This window comes from Diadema antillarum, unplaced genomic scaffold, assembly GCF_040938485.1.
Source record: "Diadema antillarum isolate AM-2024a unplaced genomic scaffold, OU_Dant_1.0 seq00000561_RagTag, whole genome shotgun sequence".
NCBI classification, from domain to species: domain Eukaryota; kingdom Metazoa; phylum Echinodermata; class Echinoidea; order Diadematoida; family Diadematidae; genus Diadema; species Diadema antillarum.
In genome coordinates, this window is record NW_027271500.1 from 937350 (window position 1) to 961368 (window position 24019).

The 24019-nt window shown below is 38.0% G+C and overlaps 3 protein-coding genes across 3 annotated transcripts; 2 read left to right on the top strand and 1 right to left on the bottom strand.

Annotated features, from left to right (window-relative positions):
• Window positions 1-2945: 2945 nt before the first annotated feature.
• Window positions 2946-7580, top strand: LOC139734973 (transmembrane protein 254-like). Its single transcript, XM_071645749.1, has 4 exons — window positions 2946-3077; window positions 5081-5184; window positions 5908-5967; window positions 7015-7580. Exons 1-4 carry the CDS (start codon window positions 2991-2993, stop codon window positions 7133-7135), a joined length of 372 nt encoding a protein of 123 aa, XP_071501850.1. The 5' UTR covers window positions 2946-2990; the 3' UTR covers window positions 7136-7580.
• A 163-nt stretch (window positions 7581-7743) lies between these two features.
• Window positions 7744-9282, top strand: LOC139734987 (tigger transposable element-derived protein 4-like). Its single transcript, XM_071645763.1, has one exon. The coding sequence runs from the start codon at window positions 7744-7746 to the stop codon at window positions 9280-9282; it is 1539 nt and encodes a 512-aa protein (XP_071501864.1).
• An 8990-nt stretch (window positions 9283-18272) lies between these two features.
• LOC139734974 (transmembrane protein 256 homolog) lies at window positions 18273-23860 on the bottom strand. Its single transcript, XM_071645750.1, has 4 exons — window positions 23732-23860; window positions 22082-22113; window positions 20567-20647; window positions 18273-18717 (listed from the first exon to the last, which is right to left on the bottom strand). The coding sequence occupies exons 1-4, from the start codon at window positions 23823-23825 to the stop codon at window positions 18574-18576; spliced, it is 351 nt and encodes a 116-aa protein (XP_071501851.1). The 5' UTR covers window positions 23826-23860; the 3' UTR covers window positions 18273-18573.
• Window positions 23861-24019: the final 159 nt, after the last annotated feature.

Below are 24019 nucleotides of genomic sequence, written 5' to 3' on the forward strand. Positions count from 1 at the left end.
TATGTGTACTCCACGTTCGTAGGCAGCAAGATTACTAGTACAATGTAGTATAGTAGTAGTATACAGTAGGCCTTATCGGAAGTTTGGTATTGTTTCAGACTTTATTATACCCCGCCTAGTGCGATTGCACGGAGAATAACAATTTATGTCACTTGATGGACTTCAAACATGAAAGGACTTTTATCTTTTTCTTTTTCACTTTTTAAAAAAATTGTACTCCAGTGATGGACATGATAAAATCAAACACACCTAAAAATAAAGGGAACATATATTTTACACAATATCATGCCTTTTTGTGTATACTTACTTAAAATGTAGTATACGTTTTGACATCCAAGCACTTTCTTTTGGAAAACCAATTCCCCCCCCCCCAAAAAAAAAAAAAAAAAACCACAAAACACAACAACAACAAACAAACAAGCACAAAACAACAACATTGACAAACAAACAGAAAATCAAACAAAGACTGTCTGATAGATTGAATGAATGAATAGATCAAGTGATTAATGGATCAAGTGCACATATAAAGATAATAAATACATAAATGAATATGCATTTGGCACATATAAGTAAAGATGAATCAACAAAACAATATCGAATTTCTAGGACTCAAGAAAAAATCAGTCAAGACTGCCATGGAAGTTTGGAGTCTAGTGTGAAACCTAATACAGTATGTCTTTGTAAGTTTGAGTGTCTTATGTAAATTGTAGGCACATGCCTATTTAGGGCTTTAATTTAGTATCAGATTGGTTAATGAAGGGCAATATTTCCCCTCAGCTTTGTTGCATATATTCAGGCTTTGACCGATGTATAACTTTTCTCCCCTTCCCCCTCCGCCCCCCCCCCCCCTCTCTCTCTCTCTCAGGTGGTTCTCAGGCCACATAAGACCTTATATAATGAATTCAATTGTGGCCCGAACAAGAAACGCAGTTATCTGAAATAATCAAAATCATGATCTGATCCATTTTGAATCTATAGTGTCCGATATCTGACCACTAAAGAAACCCTTTAAATTCTGGAAATTTCTTGCCCCATACAGCTCAGTAACTCCTGGTCACCGAGCACCAGTAGTGTCCAGATATTATCTTGAGCAATTTATATCAGTTGTTGCTATCCATGCAGGCGGGCACATGTTCTTAACTGACAAACTTTTTTTTTTTTTTTTTTTTTTAAACAGAAGTGCCACTATAAGTGAACTTGAAGGGGCTGTATAATACAGTACTGGTTGAGCTGGGGATTCATGTTTTTTACATTCCTAAGTGAGATAATGAGAAACCTCTTATGAAATAATAGTTATGAAAGAGCATGTAATTTTATGATGGATTCAATGTTTATTTGATGAAAATTGGTTTTCAAATGGCTGAGATATCCCATAAAGTGAAAATAATAAAAGACTACAGGCCACAACTTTATTAGGATCTCTTTGTTTCACCTTGTTTTTGGATATATCGGTCACTTCAAAACCGATTTTCGTCAAATAAACTTTCGATACCCCTGAGAATTACATGCTCTTTGACATCTTCTGAATATCTCGCAAAACGTTAAAAGCTATAAATCTTCACCTCGACCAGAACTGTACTCACCCTTTAAAGGTATAATTTGAGACGGGGCTTCAGATTTTTAACATTTTGGTATAAGCCTAAAGATAATGAGAAACCACTCGTATGAAAGACACATACAATTCTATGAGGAATTCAAAGTTTCAGTGAAAATCGCTTTTGAAATGGCTGAATATCCGAAAACAAACTGGTCCTGAAAGTTCTGGTCAACTCTCATTAGGACTTTGCACCTTTATAAAATCATTTCAGCCATTTCAAAACCGAATTCTTTTATTTAAAACAAACTTTGATTTCCTTACATGATTGTTTGCTCTGTCAAATGTTTATACTTGTAGTTTCACATTATTTCATAAAAGATAAAACCTCAGGAAGCCCCATCTCAACTAAAACTGAGCTTTACAATGTCCAAAAAGAATCAGCATCTTTTTTGCTTGCTTGAATATTGTAAAGGCTTATTGATATCGTAACACTTTATATTGAAATCAAACTTTTTTTCGCTTTTTTTTCACGGAATTGATTGTCGGTCGAGGAGAAGACGGTTTGTATTATAGATCCTCCTTGTTAATCATTTTCTCTTCTTTTCTTTTTTTTTTATGGCTCAGTAGTCACGACATCCGGTAGGGCCTATTCTTCAGATATTTCTTAATTTTGTGCCTATAGACAGAATGTCCTGCATAAAGTAGGCAATAATGATTGACAATGGATACTTTAAAGTATAATTATGGGAGTATTATCTTCTTTTTTCTTTTTCTTTTTCTTTTTCTTTTTTTTTTTTTTTTTTTTTTACAGGGAAGCGCCGGAGGGGTGGGAAAATGAAGGGTTAACGAAAAAAAAAATTTGAAAAAAATGAAAAAAAAATTGACATGAAAAAGGGCAATGGGATTTACAAGAAGAAGAAGAAGGAGGAGGAGGAGGAGGAGGAAGAGGAGGAGGAGAAGAAAGCACAACTTTGATATGATTAGACATAAAACAAAAACAAGTGTTGTTGTTGGTGTTGTTTTGTGTTTAGTGGCTTTTTCCATTCTCTTTAGAATATTTACGCCTAAAACACTGCACTTTAAATTTCTTTTCCTTTTCTTATTTATCATTTCTTAATCAAACGGACATAGAAAGATAGCCTTTTCGCGGGCACTTTAGATACAAAGCTTAGTGTGCGGTGGAGAACAGGCGTGCTCACTGCAATAAGAGCAGCTTTTGTGTACAAGCAACAAGTACAGTACGTACACGTAGGCTAGCATTTCATTGAAATTTCCGGCGTGGAGGACGGTGGTGCCCCGTGCTGTTCGGTCAGAAGCCACGGACGTAGATCGACCCACCTGTACGCTTCACGGTACCACGTCTCTCTCTCTCAGTCCGACGTATTTCATTTGCCGTGAGTTCTACTTGATAAGTTCTTACTCCGAAAAGTCCACCAACAAATTGATCGACAAAATGCCGTCAGTAAAGCAGACAAACTACTTTGTATATCCGAATGTAATTGGTATGATTGCAGTTACATTAGGTCTCCTTCTAACTGCGGTAAGCTAAGCGACGGTTGGGCAGATATGTTTGTAAATTTTTTGTTGAATTAATTTAAACTTAATTCAGCTCAGATCCTCAGATTACCATTCCCACCAGTTAGGGCCTAAATTTACTATTATAAGTTACTAGTCTAGACCCTTGCCTGAGTGTACTTATGTTGTATAATTTTGTAGTTGTACCTGTATGCACCTGTCTTGTCGAGCACCTAGACCATCGAACAAGCTAGGCATATTTATTGGTCTATCACCTGACCAGATGCCATTTTTTAAAAATAACCAGCGATATCAGTCCGGGAAACCCGCTCATGAGGACCGCCCCCGCGTACGAGGATGGTCCCTCCTCATGAGGACCTCCCCCCTCCTCATGAGGCCCCCCGGGGAACGCCTCATGAGGCCCCCCCTTCACTTCTTATTCATCTCACATCTGACGTATAAATTGTCGCAACTTTGCACGGTGATTTTTTGTTACACACACATGTCCACTATCCATGATGAAAAGAAGAAAAAATCCTGTCTGTTTTTTTTTTTTTAAATCGAGTTTTAATCACCCGATGCAGAGCGCCCATCAAAACACGGGCGCCAACGCGTTCGCACAATGCAAGACTGCCGCACCTAGCGGCCTGATCCGACTAAATATTTTCGATGCTTTTTTCTGCGGCTCTCACCTCTCCGCGCACGAATCAGCCTCGTGAAGCTGAAGTCTGACATCTTTTTACACAAATTCGTAACGAGAAAAATTAAATCAGTACTAACCTGATCTTGTCCATATATTCCAAATTACTATTCCACACTGATAGAGTAGGTGGGTAGATGACATACTCCAGTTTGTTAGCAAAATAATCACTTTGTAGGTATGACGAGTTCACTTTCTTCGTCAATTCCGCCCACGATTCCGCCGTTTGGGCGCTTTTTCTGGAATCATCCCGCGACGCGACGTACGTCGCATACATCACGCATCCAGCACATACTAAGTACCAGACTGGTATGTGCTGGATGCGTGATGTGATGCGACGTACGTCGCGTCGCGGGATGATTCCAGAGAAAGCGCCCAAACGGTAAGCGGGCGGCGGAATCGTGGGCGGAATTGACGAAGAAAGTGAACTCGTCATACCTACAAAGTGATTATTTTGCTAACAAACTGGAGTATGTCATCTACCCACCTACTCTATCAGTGTGGAATAGTAATTTGGAATATATGGACAAGATCAGGTTAGTACTGATTTAATTTTTCTCGTTACGAATTTGTGTAAAAAGATGTCAGACTTCAGCTTCACGAGGCTGATTCGTGCGCGGAGAGGTGAGAGCCGCAGAAAAAAGCATCGAAAATATTTAGTCGGATCAGGCCGCTAGGTGCGGCAGTCTTGCATTGTGCGAACGCGTTGGCGCCCGTGTTTTGATGGGCGCTCTGCATCGGGTGATTAAAACTCGATTAAAAAAAAAAAAAACAGACAGGATTTTTTCTTCTTTTCATCATGGATAGTGGACATGTGTGTGTAACAAAAAATCACCGTGCAAAGTTGCGACAATTTATACGTCAGATGTGAGATGAATAAGAAGTGAAGGGGGGGCCTCATGAGGCGTTCCCCGGGGGGCCTCATGAGGAGGGGGGAGGTCCTCATGAGGAGGGACCATCCTCGTACGCGGGGGCGGTCCTCATGAGCGGGTTTCCCGGACTGATATAGAATAATCTGATCACAAATACTCATACTAATACTACTACTACTACTTCTACTACTACTAAGTACGAGTGTTTTTATGTCCATGTTTTCTTCTCTAGCCAGAAAATATGTTTTTGTCTTTGTATGAAAGTCATCTTGTGCTTAGATTTACAGCACTGTAGGAATTTTGAGTTGAACATTGAAGCATCCTTACGACAAAAGAGTGAAGTGATGTAAATGATTCAAAGCAGGGTGCATGCGTACAGACAAGATCAGTGTAGAAACATGAAAAATGGCCATGTTGATCAGTTTCACTTTTAAACCCCCTATATTATTTCTGCAGCTGTGTACCTTCAAACGAGATATTGTGCCATATGACTACCTGGGTCCTATCAGTGAGTTGGCGTACTTCCTAGCCTACAAGCAACCGGTTGTGATGCGAGCAATGTGAGCAAAATCTCTTCCTGTGCTGTGGACTTCATATTATTTTTACAGAGCCTCAAGGATGCCCAGTGCTTTTTTACATACATTTATGAATTGATCATACTGTGTACACAGTTTCAGAATCTATAGTGATTGGGGTGATGCATAAGACTGTTTTCAAAATTCATACAAAATCACAATGAACAAAAATGATGAATACAGCAGCTTCACATAAGAATGTATGATTTGGTGCTCAAAGGAAGCAGATCAGAAGAAGAAAGCAGTCAGATTGTATAGAGGTGAAGTTGTTGAGCAAGTGGTAGTGTAAGGGAATTACATTGCTGCATAATTGGGATATCTGAGCCTGCTATGTCCTCATCCTTGTTCAGTGTACATGTACAAGTGTATTATGTTTTGTGTTTTTCAGAGTATTGGTTTTTCTGGTCATGTCATCCTTATCTTAAAGTGAAAGCAGTATGTTTCCATAAGTGACAAATTTTCAACAAGTATGATAATGAATTTTCTCTGAAGGCACAATGTAAGTGATAATTTATGAATATTCTTTGTTTTGTAATGCTCCTAAATACATAAAGGTATCATGTACAAATGTACTTTGATCATGTGGGACATGATTCAACTATCAACATTTCTTACAATTCAACCACTCATTTTGAATTTTGTGTGGTTTGTATTTGATAGTTTTATGCTTTTTAGTGCTCAAATCATTCTTTCTCCTTTTCTCTATAGATGCTATACAGCAATATTTATGCATGTCCTGGAAGGTTGCTATGCCTACTACTTGGCAGGGTGAGAAGCAATGTAATTATGATTTTATTGTGATGTGTACAGTGTGTATGTTTATTCACATACTTCCAAAGGGTGTGTACAGTTCTGGTCGAGGTGAAGATTTAGCTTTTAATGTTTTGTGAGATATTCAGAAACCACTCCATGAGATGTCAAAGAGCATGCAGTTCTAAGGGGAATAAAACGTTTATTAGATGAAAATCGGTTTTGAAATGGCTGAGATATCCAAAAACAAGGTGAAACAAAGAGATACTAATAAAGTTGGGGCATGTCGCCTTTTATTATGAGCACTTTTTTGGATATCTCAGCCACTTGAAAACCAATTTTCATCAAATAAACGTTGAATCCTTTTTAGAATTACATGCTCTTCCATATTTCATAAGAGGCTTTTCGTTATCTCACTTAGGAATGTTCAAAACATGAATCCCTACCTCAACCAGTACTGTACAGTCCCTTTAAGATGGCCCAGAAGTATGACTGAACAAGGTTGTATTTAATGAAATACTGTATATGCCGTATATTCATGGAGACGAATCCCCACATGGAGAAGGATATCACGGCCAAATTATTACACATTATGTACAGTGTGTTTGCATTTCTGTTTGTGTGTGTGTGTGTGTGTGCATGAGTGAGCTTTATCTCCACATGTGACGTATTCATGTATTCTTGAGAATTACCAGTAATGTGTTGCATAAAAGAAATTACAAAGGTTTAATTCATTTTCTGATCCTTTCCCCAAACTTCATGCTCCTACTGCTGTAATGGAGGGATTCATAAGTAGGATGGTTACACTACTGGTATAAAAGTTCTCATATTACATTCAGCGCATTTTTTTTAGACACTTTCAGTATATGTGAAATATGAAAACTATCTTCACTTGTCATACATCTGAAGTTTTGCCATCAGAATTGTTTCAAGTACTAGTAGTACATGTATCTCTATTTTATAGGTGACATAAAAACTTAACATCTTGTAGCCTCAGGGTTCTGCAGTCTATAGAATAACCTTATTCATGATGGCAGGTTATTTGTGTCGTTTTATTTTCCACAGGATGAAAGGAATCTCAGGATCAGCTCGGACTAAGTGGTTCATCTTCACTCTACTCTTCGGCATCGTGTCAATGTATCGCCTGTTGCAGTACAATCCCACCCGAGCTCAGAAGAGGGATTGACTCTCAGCCAGAGAACCGGTGGTAGATCATCCCAACGGGAAGAAGGGGGTTGAAAGTTGCCACAAATTGAACAGATCATCAGAGCACAAAGTATTCCACCGAGTTGCCGTCTACACAGAAAGAGAGTTTATCGTGATCATGTTTTAATTGAAGTGTGTTGAATATTCGTTTATCTGTATATTGTGCCTTTCCTTCTTTGATATTATATCTGAGTGTCTATTCGAGTTTGATTTGTTTTGCTCTGAAGCAGGATCTGGTCCCAAAGAGTGCAAGAGATGTGCAAAAGTTCTGTAATGTTCTTTCTGTACTGATGTTTGAGACATTGTGATAGTTTAGAGCTTCATTGTTCTAAAGGCTAAATAAAAGACTCTGAAATCAACCGTGAGACATAAGAGTACAAAATCAGGCCCAAGGCAAGGACATAAGGGGCCCCATAGTCAGTGGACTCTAGGAGATATCCCCCCCCCCCCCTCCCCCTTTGGGAATAGAAATTTTGCAAATTACTAACATAGGTGTGGTTTAGTGATAATACACAGAATTGACAAGAAAATCTGTTTCTTCAACCATACTGAATTTTACTTCCAAAGTATTAAACAGTGAGAGCAGAGATGGCTACCAGACGGATCACGTCAAGGTCTTATAAGGAGAAATATGACATCATAAAATTCATGGAGGCAAACCCCAATGCAAAGAGGAAGGATGTTGCAGCCAAATTTGATCTGAAACAAAGTTCCCTGGCAGATATTATCAAGAAGAGGGACAAAATAATCAAGACCTTTGAAAATACTGATGAGGCATGGAAAGGGACCCGAAAGAGGGTGAAAAGTGGGGTGTATGATGACGTGGCTGAAGTCCTCATAATGTGGGTCCGCCAGCAGGAGTTGTTCACAGGTGCGTCCCCACAAGGCGAAGCACTGCTGGCCCAGGCCAAGGTCTTCGCACAGGAGTTTGGACACAAGACTTGGCCTAGCCCTGCGTGGGTTAAACGCTTCATGAAAAGATATGATATCTCAACCCCAAGCAGTGCAAGCACAGAAGACGAAAACAAGGATGATGATGTAATTGCTTGGAATGAAGAAGTCCTCAAGGACTTATTCAAACGTTACAAACCACCTGATATCTACTGTTGTGAGGAGACATGTCTCTATTGGAAACTGCTACCAGGGAAGTACTGTAATCGCAAGAGGAGTCCCGATGGAAACAGGAAAGCCAGAAAGCACATCACTATTCTGATGTGTGCAAACATGGCTGGCACTGACAAGGTGCCACTGTATGTCATCGGGCAGACGCTTAGCCCCTCTTCATTCAGGAATGTACAATCTCTTCCCGTCGATTACAAGGCATACCAGAGAGGTGTCATGACTAAGACCTTCTTCCGAGAGTGGCTGTACAAAATAGACAGTGCTATGGGTATCCAGGACCGCAAAATTGCCATGGTGTTGGCCTCTTGTCCAGTGCATATGGAAGAAGAACTCCAGAACATTGAATTGGTCCTACTGCCAGACTGCCTGACGGCTGATTTTCTGCCAATGAACAAGGGAATAATTCACTTGCTGAAGCTGAATTACAGGCTCATTCTTTCTTCCAGACTCCTTGTGGCTGCAGAGAGCAAGACACATTTCCATTGGGACCTCCTTGATGCAGTCCTTGCCCTTAGGTCTTCTTGGGCCAAAATCAGCACCCAGGCAATCATTGAGGCCTTCGGAAATGCCGGATTTGCAGCCACAGCCCCTGCTGCACGAGATGCAGAAGCTCCCCCTGTGGACCCCAAATTTGATAAGAAGGAAGCACAGTTCAGGGACTTCAGAATTTTGTGGGACAAGTTGTCCAACTTGCATCCCTGTCTTCCACCCTTGGAGGAGTACGTCGTAGTGGACAATGATGGTGAGTGTCGCCAAAGGCAGAGCCACTGGAACACTCAGCCCTCTGTGAATGGAGATTCAGATGATGGCGAGCTTGAATGGAACACGACTCGGGATTCTCCAACCATTGAAGAAGCCTTCAAGGCGGTCAACGTCATTCGTCTCTTCAACGCTAAAACTCGCGGCCAGCCTCCAGACCTGCGCAAAGAGCTCGACAGCTACGAATCCTTTCTGGTGGGTGAGCTCGCAAAACGTTACCATCAACCGTTGCAAACAGACACCTGAGCAACCATACTTGTGAGAACAGTACCGTGTTTTCTGAGAGAAGATTTTAGGCTGTTGTGTGGCAATACTGTAGTCACTTGAAGAGAGATACATCAGGCTTCACAGTTGCTTTAGATTTTTTTCTCCGGTTATTTACGATTCAAGCCCAAGTGTTCTTCCAGCTAAGTACAGTAAAACCGCAATTTTTTTTTTTTTTTTTAATGCATGAAAGTATTGCAAATTTTGCACGGAGCCCAGATTCGCAGAGGTTAAATGCACATAAAAGGATTTTTCTACACAATGCATTGAGTGCTATCAAGGAGGTTTTATACATGGAGTTCCAACTGGCTGTAATTATTCAAACAGTTGTCAAATTTCTATTGATGTACAAAAGAATTCCACAGGTGCACTTGTGCCTTTGATGATCGATGTTCCAAGCCGCCGTCTTGCTGAGCAATCTGAAGATTCATTTTGAACATTATCATAATGTTGGCCATATTTTGCTTATTCATTTATTAAATGAAATGAAATTTCACTCAATAATAAAGCATGTAAAACAAAAGTCAATTCCATTCAGAAATTTGCGTAAAAGTGTAAATCAGAGCTGTATTATGTGAAAATGTTTAAAACTGTACCATCCTGGAAAGCTGGTTTTATCACTTTTCGACTTAATTTCCCCAAATGAAACTAACATGGAATAATCTTCAAGTATAATTCTTTATTGATAGATATATCAGATTAGTGCCCGCGTATGCCCAGTCGAGTAATTTTCATCTTCATTTCAGCATTTTTTCCTCAATTTCTGTTCGCGCATCCTCGTGTCTGTACCACCTAGCTTTCATAAGAAGGGATAGCGAAAAGTAATTACCATCACAAAGACATATCTTCCTTTGAAAGTGGCTGGTGATTATGCAATGAGACACGAGTCAATTGTCTTCGTATCGGCGCGGCAGATCCCATTTGGCACATGCTTCAAATATTTTTGAGCGGCGGCTTCGAACATAGATCAAAGGGAACAACTCTGTTGTTACTCCATCTCTTCAACCTCCTTGGTGCTATTGACAACTCATGAAAATTTTGTGCTGGGGATGAGGCCATAAGCTGTGATTCATCTAAGTTTCATGTCACAAATGGTTCTGGTTTTACAGTAAGTTCGTACTGCTTCAAAAACAGGACTTGCTTGTGTTGACACAACAGAATTGCTATTGTTACAACACTGTAGTCAAGACCTTGTTTTCTTGTGGGGTTGAATTTGATATTTTTCCATGCCGCAGGGGGAAAGAACTGTACACCTACATGTAAATCAAGCATTACCTGTGATAAAAATGAGTTTGAAAGGAAAATCAAAATGCCTTTTTTTTTCATATTCATTATGGGGTATCATAGAATATCATCTTGCAATGATCAGAATTTAGTCCCACCTATGCTGTTCTGTGAGTCCTTTCTCTATCTGCTTCAATCATAGTTGCAATGGAAATTGTGAACGTTAATGAGGAAAAGATATAGATTCTTCACATTTTGAGAGGAAAAGATTATGTATGCCCTTCTGTAATGCTTACCAAGGGCACTCATTCATTCTCCCATGATAAATCACTGGCACAAATTATACCAAAGTTTGGTAATTTTGTACATGTATTACAAATCTGAATTCCCAGTTGACTTGAAATTACCTCAGTGGTAAAGAGTCATATCTCCTCTATCAAATGATGCCCTCTTTGATGGGGAAAAAAGACAGATTAATTGCAAATTAAAAAGCAATTAAAAAATTTGCAACTCATTTTTTATTTCCTGGGATTGATTTAGAATAAATGGCAACCTTCGACATATTTGCAATTATTTGAGTCCTAACACTCAATAATTATATCATTTGCAATTAATTTTTGCTTTAAAGTCGGGATTAAAACCAGTCGCAAAGTTGCAATTGATTCGGAGAGTTATGATTGATAACAATGCTTTGTAATACGTGGCCCGGAAAGTGGGTGTTTGGTGTCATTAAAAGGCTTGTGTAGTGACAGGTAACATGTACTGTAAAAGTGGATATTTTCACGCAAGTAGTTTTTCGCACTCTGCCGAGTAAGATCTAATTTGCATGTTTTTATTTCAGCAGAATCGAGACATTACATAGTGGCAAATACAACAAGCGAAAATATTGGCGTGCTTTTATTTTTGCGCTCGTTATCTGGTCATGCGAAATGCGCTCAAATTTCCACACCACAAAAATTTCCACTTATACAGTAATATTCTGGCAGTTTCGTGTAGCCTGTGTGTTAAGTCCGTAATCCACTGCATGAAATTGATGCACTCATCTCTTGTGAATGTAAAGATGTGAACATCTCTGATTGTCAGCAATGTTATCTGAAAGCTATTTAAACATTCCAAAGTAAATATCAGCTTCTTGAAATGAAGAATTTGATTGCAAAATGGGTTATAACACCGTTTAAAAAATTTTAAAGTACATTGTAATTTCATCGTCAGATCAAGCAAAATAAAACCTTGTTACGCAAACAAGGATCATTTTTGAAGGTATGATTAAGAATATCCGATACAATTTTTCTTTCTTTGTTTTTAGCAATTTTAATAGCAAATATCTCAAATTAACAAGAATGGAGTTATTTCATTTTTGCAGTCAAACTCTTCAAATTGCCAACTTTATATTTTTGGTTCACATCAGAGAGCCAGGTAACTTCATCATTATTAATGAATATGTACATGGAAGAAGGCGCTTAAATATGACTTAAGTCAGTTTCGGACAGTAGGCATACTATTATCCTATGTGATCATACAATTTACAATATACAATGTAATGCACAATAAATTGTCAGTTTTATGAACATTTTTTGTTTTGTTAAACCTACTTGGACACATGCTGTAAGATATCTTCTTATGGCTGTAAAGAAAAAAAAAGAGAAGTCGTGAAAAGAAACTTGAATTACGATCAGCCTTGCTTAAGTCGACCTCGCAAAAGTCGAATAATCGCTCAAGTCGAATGTCTTTTTAAGTCATCTATTTATATTCTGATTTTAATCCCTCATTTAAGTCGAATTTTCTCTAAGTCGAAGCTATTTCTTCAGTCCAAATAGATTAGCTCAGGCATGGAGGCAAGGTTGACTGAACAAAGTCATTATGGTTTTTACATATTGATTTTAACATTATTAAGTTGTTAAAGATGGATTGGACAATAGAGAATGAGGGAGAAGCAAGAAGGATGATCAATGTGTTTCTGTTTTTTGATTTGTATGTCTCTTTAATAGAATTTGCAATGTGCACATGTCTTTACATTGTGACTGCACAGTGCCAAACAAATCAAGTGTTTTAGTTGAATACGTTGTTCATGTTTATGTGTTCACAGTAAGTGGGACTTCTATATTTTAAGATGCATCATGTAAGAGGGCGTTGAATCAATGATGGTATAATATATTTTTCTGTGTTGCTCGGAAATGAACAAGATGATTTCACAGAATTCAGAGAAAACAATATTCAAGACTTGCCTCAATGACATAACAATATTTTGATTGAAATATACAATGTATAAGATTTTAAAAAATCATTTAATGTGAATGAAATCAGACAAGTACTCAGTACATATCTACCAAAGTTGTGAAAGACATAAGATGATACAGTGCACACCCATTACAGTATACTGTATACGCCATATATTTCGCGAGTCTAAATTTTCGCGAATCGGGACTTCCCGACAATTTCGCGAGTGGTTAGATTCGCGATCATGGAGTTCTCTACTGAATGGAGAAATGTATACGCATGCCATACGTCACAGTCATGTCGGCATTAGAGTCAATATTTTCGTGTGTCTTTAATTTCGCGAATAGCAGCTGACTCGCGAGATTCGCGAAAATAAAAACCTCGTGAAATATTCAGCGTATACAGTAACAATATCCTCAGGGCTGGCAGTTTCCGTTATGCAGGTACACTATGCAGTATCAAAATTTCATTACAACCGAACAGTAAAGTACATGTACATCAAGATACACATAATTATGATAGATGATAACTTTGAGACCTGAATTATTACTTCATTGTTATGAGTTTTGATTTTTGGTGTTTTGTTTTGTTTTTTTAACCATGTTTGTTATAATGGAAGGTACATGTACACTGTAATACATTTGTATTTACAGTTTAAATGCCTTCAGAGGGGTCGTATAGATTTGGTTGAGACCCAACTTCAGGTTTCTAACATTTTTTTGGTGAGAATTCTGATTTACAAAAAACCTTCATGAAACATAAAAGAGCACGTACATTGTAATTCCAAGAGGGATTCAACATTTATGTGATGAAAATTAGTTTTGAAATGGCTGAGATATCCAAAACAGAGCAATCCTTAATAGAAAGATGGGACCCACCTTTTATAAGGATCTCTTTGTTACCTCTGCCAAGGGAGGAGGTTATGTTTTCGTTACCGTTGGTTTGTATGTTCGTTTGTTCGTTCGTTCGTGTGTCTGTGCGCAAAATAACTCAAAAAGTATTGAATGGTTTGGGATGAAACTTGCAGGAAAGGTTGAGAATGACACAAGTACCAAACGATTAACTTTTGGTAATGATCCAAGAATTTTTAGGGAATTTATGAAGGATTTTTGATATTTTGGCAGGTAGAGTCAATAAACTTGGGAGTTCAGGCTGGGCGTATTTGAGGTTTGCATGCGCGTATTTGAGGTTTGCATGCGCGTAGCATACTAAAGTGCGTGCCCTAGTTTCTGCTAGGGTGAGGCACGCCGCGCATCTGAGGGTTTATGACGTAACAAAGGCTTCTATATTGGGGATCTCGGGCAATTTTTCAGTGGGTGGAAATCACTGATCTCCATATGGAAGAGCAAGATCATCGATGGAAAGTAACTGCTTGGCGGAGGTCTGCGCTCTCGGAGTGCTTTTCTAGTTTTACTTTGTTTTTGGATGTCTCAGCCATTCCAAAACCGATTTTCATCATATAAACTCGAATTCCTCTTAAAATGCTATGCTCTGTATTACTAAGTGGTTTCTTGATCATCTCACACAAAGTTAAAAACCAATACATGTACTATATCATCACTTTAACAGTACAATACAGTAGTGTGATGAGAGAAAGTTTACTTAATTGAATCGATGTGTGTGTGTGTGTGTGTGTGTAATAAATTGATTCAGATGTTTGAACGTAAAACTACATACAGTGGACACTCGTTTATAACGAGGTCCTTGGGACTATAAAATTTTGTTTGTTGTACAGTATCAGATATTTTGTTTTATCAGTTGACAATAAACAATAAAAAATACAGTGCACTCCCGTTATAACGAACACACTATACAAATAGTGAATGGTCACGAGTGTAATGGTACAAGATTTCGCACGAGGTGAAAGATAGAGGCGCTCTATTCAACGAGGCGAAGCCGAGTTGAATAGTGCGCCTCATCTTTCACCGAGTGCGAAATCTCGTTCCATTGCATGAGTAAAGACCATACACTATTTGTTTTATACAACACCTCGAACGTCAACAGATTTGGTACTCACAGATTCTTGAATTTAGCACAGAAATGGCAACCATTTTCCGTGAAAGACGAATGAGTAGCCTCACGGTCGCAGTCACTGTATATATGTGTATGTACGTATGTACATGCGCTATGCGAAACAAAGTTGTTTACAAAAATGAGTGACAAAAGTATGCGCTTGTAAGCGCGCTTGTAATTGTTGAGAGCGCGTGGCACATGTTTGTTTATTGTGACATCAGAGCGCGTGCAATAGAACATTTTGGTCAAACCAAAATTGCACGGCAGAGACGTAGACAGCCAGAGCGTGCAGTAGAACGTTTCCCTAAATGTCACGTGATGGGCAATCGACCAATCGGATAGTTACATTCTAAATAGGTGTTGTATAAAACAAAATAAAAATCCAGGTCGTAAAAATTATTGGCTCAATGTTTTTGTATTGTTTGTTTGTTCGGTAATAATGAAATTTCGACGTAACAAAAGAAATTTAACGGGAGTCCACTGTAAAGCAACATTTTTCTTGGGGACTACATGTACAGAAGCTAGTTTGTTATACAGTACAGTATCAGGTGCTATGTTGTATCAGATCTCTTTCTATCAAGTTTTCACTGTGTGTACAGTACATACTGTATGCTGAGCCTGTGTGTTTATCTTGTAACTTTACCTTTCCCCCCCCAGTACTGTAACTTGTACATAAAGTGTACACTGTACAGTCTAGTATTTTCTTTCAAGTGAATGCTAGAGCATAAAACAAACAAACAAACAAGCAAGCAAACAAAAGAAAACAAGACAATGAAAAATTTAACATTTGATAAAACATTTTATTAGGAATAAATTGCAACGTCATTTCAAAACACATAATACTGTTCTTAACACGGTACACTAGTAAACATGGTACAATATTGGAAGTAAATCATAAAATTATACTTTTCCAACCAAGTGGTCCAGTGCCTAACATGGCAGGTACTACATGTAGTAAACAGTCAGTTTAACGGGACCGTATAATTTTGGTTGAAACCTAATTTCAGGTTTGTAACATTTTTTGGTGAGATTATGAGAAACCTCGTATGAAATATGAAAGAGCATGTAATTCCATGAGGATTTCAACGTTTATTTGATGAAAATTGGTTTTGAAATGGCTGACATATCCAAAACAGAGCGATTCTAACAAAGTGTGGGACCCACCTTTTATTACGATCGCTATGTTTTACTTTGTTTTTGGATGTTTCAGTTATTCCAAACCCGATTTTTATCAAATAGACTTTGAATTCCTCTTAAAATGGGACGCTCTGTACTATTTCATAAGTGTTTTCTTGGTATCTCGCAAAAAATTAAAAGCCCAATTCTCATCTCCACCAATACTGTACCATCCCTTTAATTGCCATACAATCAGTATGAGGAATTTGGGCCAGATGTTGCAGCATTCAAGTTGTGCAAGACGATCACTGAAGATAGCTATGACCAAAATTACAACAGGAGGGTGAGCTTAAATCCACCCAATCCAAACAGAACTTGCTTACAGTTGATTAAAATACTTGGAAAAACCAAAAGTGGGTTTGTTTTTTAAAAAACATCCTTGACTCCTTTAGAAGCCTGTAAATACTTGTACCGGTATAAGGAAATTAGCTTCATGGAGAAAAGGACGTACAACTTTAGCTACTCCGGATCATAGGGTAACTCATCATTACAGCTTCACATTGGTATTATGTGTTATCTTACAGCTTATAGACATGTAATTATGAGAAACGATAAAGTGAAAAAAAAATGATTGTTGCTCTCCTAAGAACAAAACAAAACTAAAAATTAAATGCAGTATAGATTACACAGCTTTCATATAGAAACATTTGACAGTTGTATTGCTAACACATATTGAGCTCTTCATTCAAAAGAATAACAAATCTTATTCTGCAACATTTACTTGTTTCCACAAAAGCAATCTGTCATATGAGTTTTCACCATCAGGATCTTTGGCAAGTCTTTGTGATGTGTGTGAGTCTGCAAAATGAACACATTTAAAAAAGTCTTAAAGGGACTGTACAGTACTGGTTGAGGTGGGGATTCATGTTTTGAACATTCCTAAGAGAGATAATGAGAAACCTCTCACGAAATATGAAAGAGCATGTAATTTTAAGAAGGATTCAATGTTTATTTGATGAAAATTGGTTTTCAAATGGCTGAGATATCCAAAAAGTGATAATAATAAAAGGCGACAGGCCATGCCTTTTATTAGGATATCTTTGTTTCACCTTGTTTTTGGATATCTCAGCCATTTCAAAACCGATTTTCATCAAATAAACTGTTGATACCCCATAGAATTGCATGCTCTTTGACATCTCATAGAGTGGTTTCTGAATATCTTGCAAAACGTTAAAAACTAAATCCTCACCTCGACCAGAACTGTAGACACCCTTTAAACAATTTCTTGCGAAAGGAAAAAAAAAAGATATTGTCACCACAGCTGTAACTAGACTAAAAGGGGATATCATCTGAATCAATTCAAAATAATTGGTTTTCCATTGTTGTAAATGGTGTAACATGATAAAGCTGTTAAACACTTCATGCTATCTAAAAAGTAATCTGACTTTGTAACAAAATGCAGTCAGCCATTTATCTTCAACATCAGCAGACATTGGCTCACAACAGATTTGATTTTCTTTTCTTTTCTTTAAAACAGCAGCAACAACAAAAATGCTGCAGATTTGCTTACAAACATACAGTACATGTATTTTGCAATTATCTTTGTAAAACATTCACACAGCACAAATATCGATTTTCTTAGATGGATGTCTTTTACATTAAAAAAACTGTTTTTTCTTCAATGGATGTATTCTATACAAGTAGCATATTTTCAATCATCAACCCCCCTCCCCCTCCTCACTAAGCAGATATTTAACATCATGTCAGTTCTGTGTAAAGAAAACATCAAAAGGACACAGGGACATTTCTGCTTGAATTGACAACTTGTTTCACACACAAAGTTTTGGATCTCGACCCATACCAAAGTGTTCTTATTTCAAAAGTCTTTGTGTACAACTTGTACATCTACATTTCAGGTCAACGAGAACACACTGATGATCAAATCTACAACATCTCAAGAGCTTGCTTTGAGCAGGCTGATGGTGTTCTACATAACAATGGTTTATGCACTCATCAAAGGTTACATATTCGTGAAGATGATCTAACATATGCATGGATTTAAACTTTCCATCACACTTGTTTTGAAAGGAGAATGACACCATTGCAGTTCATCTAAAATACAATTATGGGTTCAGCAGAAAACGTTTACTGAGTACAATATTACATGTACATGTACATGTACTTCAATTGATCACATGCCACCCACAGTGTACTTATGAACACTTGCTAGTGTAAGAGTGCTGCTGTGCAACAGGCCTGGGCCACTGAATTCCTTCAGTGACATTTATGTTGCAATACTTGATTCAAATACCATTGAACCTCATAAAGCGGCTATGGATACACTGTACTGAATCAGACTAAGCAAAATCTCCTGGTATGTTTTAGGGTTGCTGTTTTTTTTTTTTTTTTTTTTTTTTTTTTTTGGGGGGGGGGGTTCATTTTCCTACCTTTGCGCAAAATTAGTTGGTAAATAAGTTTTGAAATAAAGTGCATAAAATCTGCTCAAACACACAAATGGTTCTGAGTGACTGAACACACTGCTCCATGACTTGCTTCAAAGATACAACACCACCGCCCCCCTGAAACAGATGAAATTCACGGGCTAGGATGGTGCATCTACCCAGTGGCGATTAAAAGTGCAGTGATTTTCTGGCTTGAATGACCTTAAAAATGGAAATAAAATGGTCAACTTTGGTGGAGCATTCAGAGAGCCATGGAGGCCCACCCTGCAATCAGAGTTAGACCACCGATAGGAGCTAGTCTGTTCAGGGCTGTGCTTCCTGTCAACGCTGAAAAGTAGCAGGTACCGGAGAAGAGGAGCATTCCTACTGAGATGAGACTTCCAGTCTGATGCATTGGGAGGAAAGAATAAAAGAAGGAAATAGCAATGCTCAACAGTCCACTCTCATTGTACTGTACATTGTAAAAGAAAAATGGGCTATCCTGGGTTTTAGGGGTCTAAATTATTTTGGGCTTCTAACTTCAGCACAGGCATAGATACGGACTATGGAAAGCCAAATAGGGTTAGGGTTAGGGTTAGGCTTAGGGTTAGGGTTATAGGGTTAGGGTTAGGGTTATAGGGTTAGGGTTAGGGTAAGGGTGAAACCATTTTGGCTTTCCATAGTCCATATCTATGCCTGTGCTGAAGTTAGAAGCTCAAAATAATTTAGACCCCTAAAACCCAGATAGTCGAAAAATGATATGAGAATTACAGTGCACTGCCGTTATAACGAACACGGTTATAACGGAATTAAGGTTGCAGTGAAATAAAAAATCCAGGTTGCAAAATCATCGGCTCTATGTTTTTTTATTGTTGATTTGTTCGGTTATAACAAAATTTCAATATAACGAAAGAAAACTGCCAGTCCTGAGGACTTCGTTAACCTTACAATATTTTCTGTATTTTATCCCTCTACAAACCAATATATGACAAAATCTTTATAGGACAAAGTGATGTTTTGGTGAGAGCAAAACAAGAAAGTTGCATGACTTTACTGTGTAAAACTACTGAGTACATTGTACATGACAATGTTTATTACAAATTGTATATTTCTCACCCCAAGGTAAATGTTTGTGTGTATTTCATTGGTTTTCAAACCAAGGTAGAACAAAATTTTGACATAAATCAAGGCGATTTCTCCAGTTCCAAGGAGTTTGTTATCATAAGAGTCTAATTGTAATAATAATGATAATAAACATCATTTATAAAGCGCTTATTACAACGTTTCTAAGCGCTGAAGAAAAAATTGGAAAAATAGATTCAATTATGGAATATATACAAATTGTGATACGATGAAACGCAATACAAGATACAAAATACATAAAATGAACATTGTAAGTTATAACTTATAGAACGAACTTAACATATATACAGACTGCATTGTACAATGTTTAATTTACATGAGAGTGACAACTAACTAGTGATCCAGCAGTAAGATTTTTCTTTTTCAGGATACTCCACACCTTCCAACAGCGGTGCTGGAAACCTTAGTAATATACACATTCAGTGTACAGTAGACTCATTATAAGGAACAGTGATTGTACAATGTAAAAGAGCCTCGTACTAAGACACATTAAAGTTCTAATATAGCTGAGAAGTTCAAAATTGCTCTCTGTTTGTTGTTATCACCAAGATGTGACAAAATCTTGATGCAATCGAGAAAGTTTTTGAAGGGTCTTCCCCCTAGGGAGCTTCCTATGATGATACGAGTTGTCTACTGTAATAAATGGCAAATAGCTTGTGACACATCTCAATTCAAAATCAACAAAACATGTCTGTGTCTTCATCAATCAGACCACATTTTCACTCTTCCGCCCATCATCTTCCTGTCGATGTCTGCAAAGGGAAATGTGTTCAAATCTCCCTTTCCTTCTTCAAACAGTCTGTCTCTCTCTTCCTGTTTATATCAAATCCACCCATCTACAGTTTATTTTGATATCCATCCACCAATGTGTGGAAGTGTGTGTTCAGCTGAATATTTTCTCTGTTTCTCTCCAAACATATTCCATTATAATACCAGTTCGTAAATGCCTTCTTTCCTATATGCAAGTAAGACTTGGCATTAAAATAAATTATTGATGTAAACCCGTACACTTGTATGATAGCTGAAGCAGTCTCACTCACAAGGTCATTATTACAGACTTGGTATGAAATCACAACATATCAGGCTAATACAAGTACATGTATCTCACTCACAAGAGTTGGGTTCCTTGACATGGGAACGGCCAACAGTGCCAGTGTGTGCAAGAAATGGTAGCGGTTCCCCGTGTCAAAGGTCTGAGTTGTCCAGAGATTAAAATTGGGAAGAGATGAAACATCAAATCGGTAAATACAGTCCAATTTAATTGAAATACACATGAACTAGCAATACTGATCTCAGAATTCTTTCCCAGCCTTTTTGACTGTGCATCTTTTGTGTACTGGTCAATACAAGTTCTGTAAAACTAGAAATTTTCCTGTGCATTTTGATTTTGCGAGAGCTAAGATTCGTAAAAGTTCTTGTCATCGCTATATGCATGGAATGCCAGCAGTTGGCAATTCATGAAAATTTCATTCTGCCAAAAAGGCAGAACTTAGCCCCAGTTTGCAAAAATTTCATGCCATGAATATTTCTGATTTTACAGTATTGATGGTATACCTTCCATGGGTGTATGCAAGGGGGGGTCGGGAGGGTCGTACGACCCCCCCCCCCCAAAAAAAAAAAAAAAAATTTTCAAGAGGTCCACTTTTTGTAAAAGACATTTTTTTAGGGCTTTTTACTCTATATAGGCCTACAACAGGAAAAAAAAAAGTGACCAGGTGGTGTTCCAGCAAATTGTCAAAAACCTCGTAAATTTCGTAACTTAGTTTTAGTATGCCATAATTTACCTTATTTCTAAGCTGCACTGCCATGCCGAAAAAGTCACTTTTGTATGCACCAAATTGCCCCATTTTAAGATATAGAATTCAAAAACTCCCTACCGTGGAAGGGGGGACACCCCCCTCCCACACCCTCCCCCCGCTCGGTCGCTCCGCTCCCTCGCAAAGGTAAAGGTCCAAAAATTTTGGTTACGACCCCCCCCAGATAAAATCCTGGATACACCCCTGCCTTCTCATAGTCCATGGCAATTTTTTTTTCTATGGTCATTTGCCTACAGAGGCTATGCTTCTGTTTTTCTTGGATCGCATTCTATCCTTCTTACCTGTATTTATTCTTGATTCACTTTTGGAAAATACAGAACACTTCAATGTCGAAAAAAATCATTAGGGTCTATATGGCTTAATGAAAATCAAATGAACTATTCAGATTGGTCATTTGATATGCAATTGCAAATGAAATACTTGATTTAATTTTGAAAAAGACAGAATATGGCAATGTTTTTAACATAACAACTTAGTGGAAACTCAGTATATTAACAAGATCCTTGGGACCAACACAATTTTTTCTGTATATATTTTGTAATATCAGTAGTCAATAAATAATACAAAACAAGGAAATGAATTCATTGGGACCGGAGAAATTATATCAGATATTTTGTTACATCAGATCTCTTTATAACCTGTTTCAACTGTATTCGTAAAACACAGACACACAGTAAGACAGGAAACATCAATAATGTACCACAAAATCAATTCAACTCCTTCATTATGGTATCTGAATTTCCTACTGAAAATTGTGAGAGAATGATAAATTGAAACGAAATTCCTTGCTATGATGTCTCATAAACTTACATGCTTCACATCTGGAGATTGTCCTTTCATTCCTGGTGAGAAAATCAGATCAGGAAATATACAAACTATGAATAGAGCCAAAAACACTCCCATACTAGTAGTTTAAAGTACTGATTCAAAACATGTGTAATTACCTTCTGCGGCAACATATGAATCTGGATTAATGGTACATGTTGTTGGCAGATCACAATCAAAATTTGGCCCTTTAGTGCACAAATTACAGGCTAAAAGAGTGTCCTGTAATAATCAGCAAGAATGGAAGACAAAATTGTGAAACACTTTAGACCTCTTCATATTTCATAATATGTTGCTAGCACTAAAATGCAGTATCCAAGCAAACATTTAAAGTCAAGCTGGAGCATACGGCTTCAAAACTGCACAAGCTATATTCAAACCACTCAGATCAAATCACTCAAGTAAATTTGAATACCAAATCACTGAGTGTCGATTCTGGTTTGAACATTTTGAGCCAATGTGCAATAAGTGCAGAACCTTGCTGTTGGTATGACATATTAAAAAGTGGGTAGACTCTACTATGACAAATTCTCTTTCAACCCACATGTGCATGCTGTTACCTGTTCGTGTTATCATTACCACAGATCTACAATGTATACTTTACATAACTACAGTATAAACAGCAATGTTGGATTGTTGTCACATCAGTTCATTGAGTTGACCGACATGTCTAATTCCGCGAAAAACTTCTCATTTATAGTAATGACATTTGCTGGGTCAGTTTTTTGAAGCGAAAAACTGACCCAGCAAATGTCATTACTATAAATGAGAACTTTTTCGCGGAATTAGACATAAAATTTGACCAGAGGCCACCACATCCAACTCCGGCAACATCACTGCAGAATCCTCTCTTATCAACACAGTTTCTTCCCAAGCGTTGTTTGCATCTGGAACGGCCTTCCCACATCTGTGGTTTCAGCTCCGTCTCTCGAGACCTTTCGGAGCAGTTTGAAACCACTTACACTCCGATAACCCTCATACTAAGGAGTTTTTTTACTTGCACCATAAGTTTATCTTCTTGCACCAAATGTGATGTTTGTTCCTGTAGTGACACCTATAGCACCCAGTACGACAATACTCTTTGAGAGTGATGTACTTATCGGAAGAAGAAGAATTTACTTGTCGGTCAATTCATTAAGGTGCTGTAGTGTCCTGTGGCTTTACATTTACCATCTCATGTTATCTTTAACATAGAATAAATAGTCTTAGAACTTTAAAATATCTGTCATATTAATCTCCAATCCTAACATCAAAAGGTGTGCATCTACTAGTACTACCAGTACCATTCAATATTGTTGACATTAATCAGTCCATCTCGCTCACGTTCATTCATTAGTTTGCATAAGTTTTTATTGTCATCAGGCCATTCTTAAAACTTTAATATGTTGCTTGGTCTGGACTGGAGCACAAAAGGAAAGAGTAGACTTCCTTATACTGTACCCTCCCCCAATTTCGCCATACCACTCACTCTACCCTGCGCCTGTTACCGTTAATTAGCTTAGTTAGTAGGGATTTCTACGGATGCACACGCGCACACAATACATGTGAGAACAACCGTAATTGACATTACACAAAGAGCAAGGTGTGGGACCGAAGAAAGGAGGATTCGCAAATCGCACACCGTAGACTACTTACCATGCGCTCCATATGCTCCAAGAGCAACAGCTAGAGCTCCTGATATTCCAGCAACCCTCAGGAAAACACCACCTGTTTGGACAAGAGCTGGCATGTCGAAATTTCGTTTTCTCAATTTTTATAAAATTGATTTTTCCTATTTCGTTGTTACGTATACCACTATTTTACCACAAGATGGCGCTGTTGCAACTCGACGCGACACCGATGATTGTCCGAACTAACTCCGAATGGCGCCTCCGAATGTGTCTTGCATGCATGCAGCAGGAGGCGAGGATCGAGAATGCAACG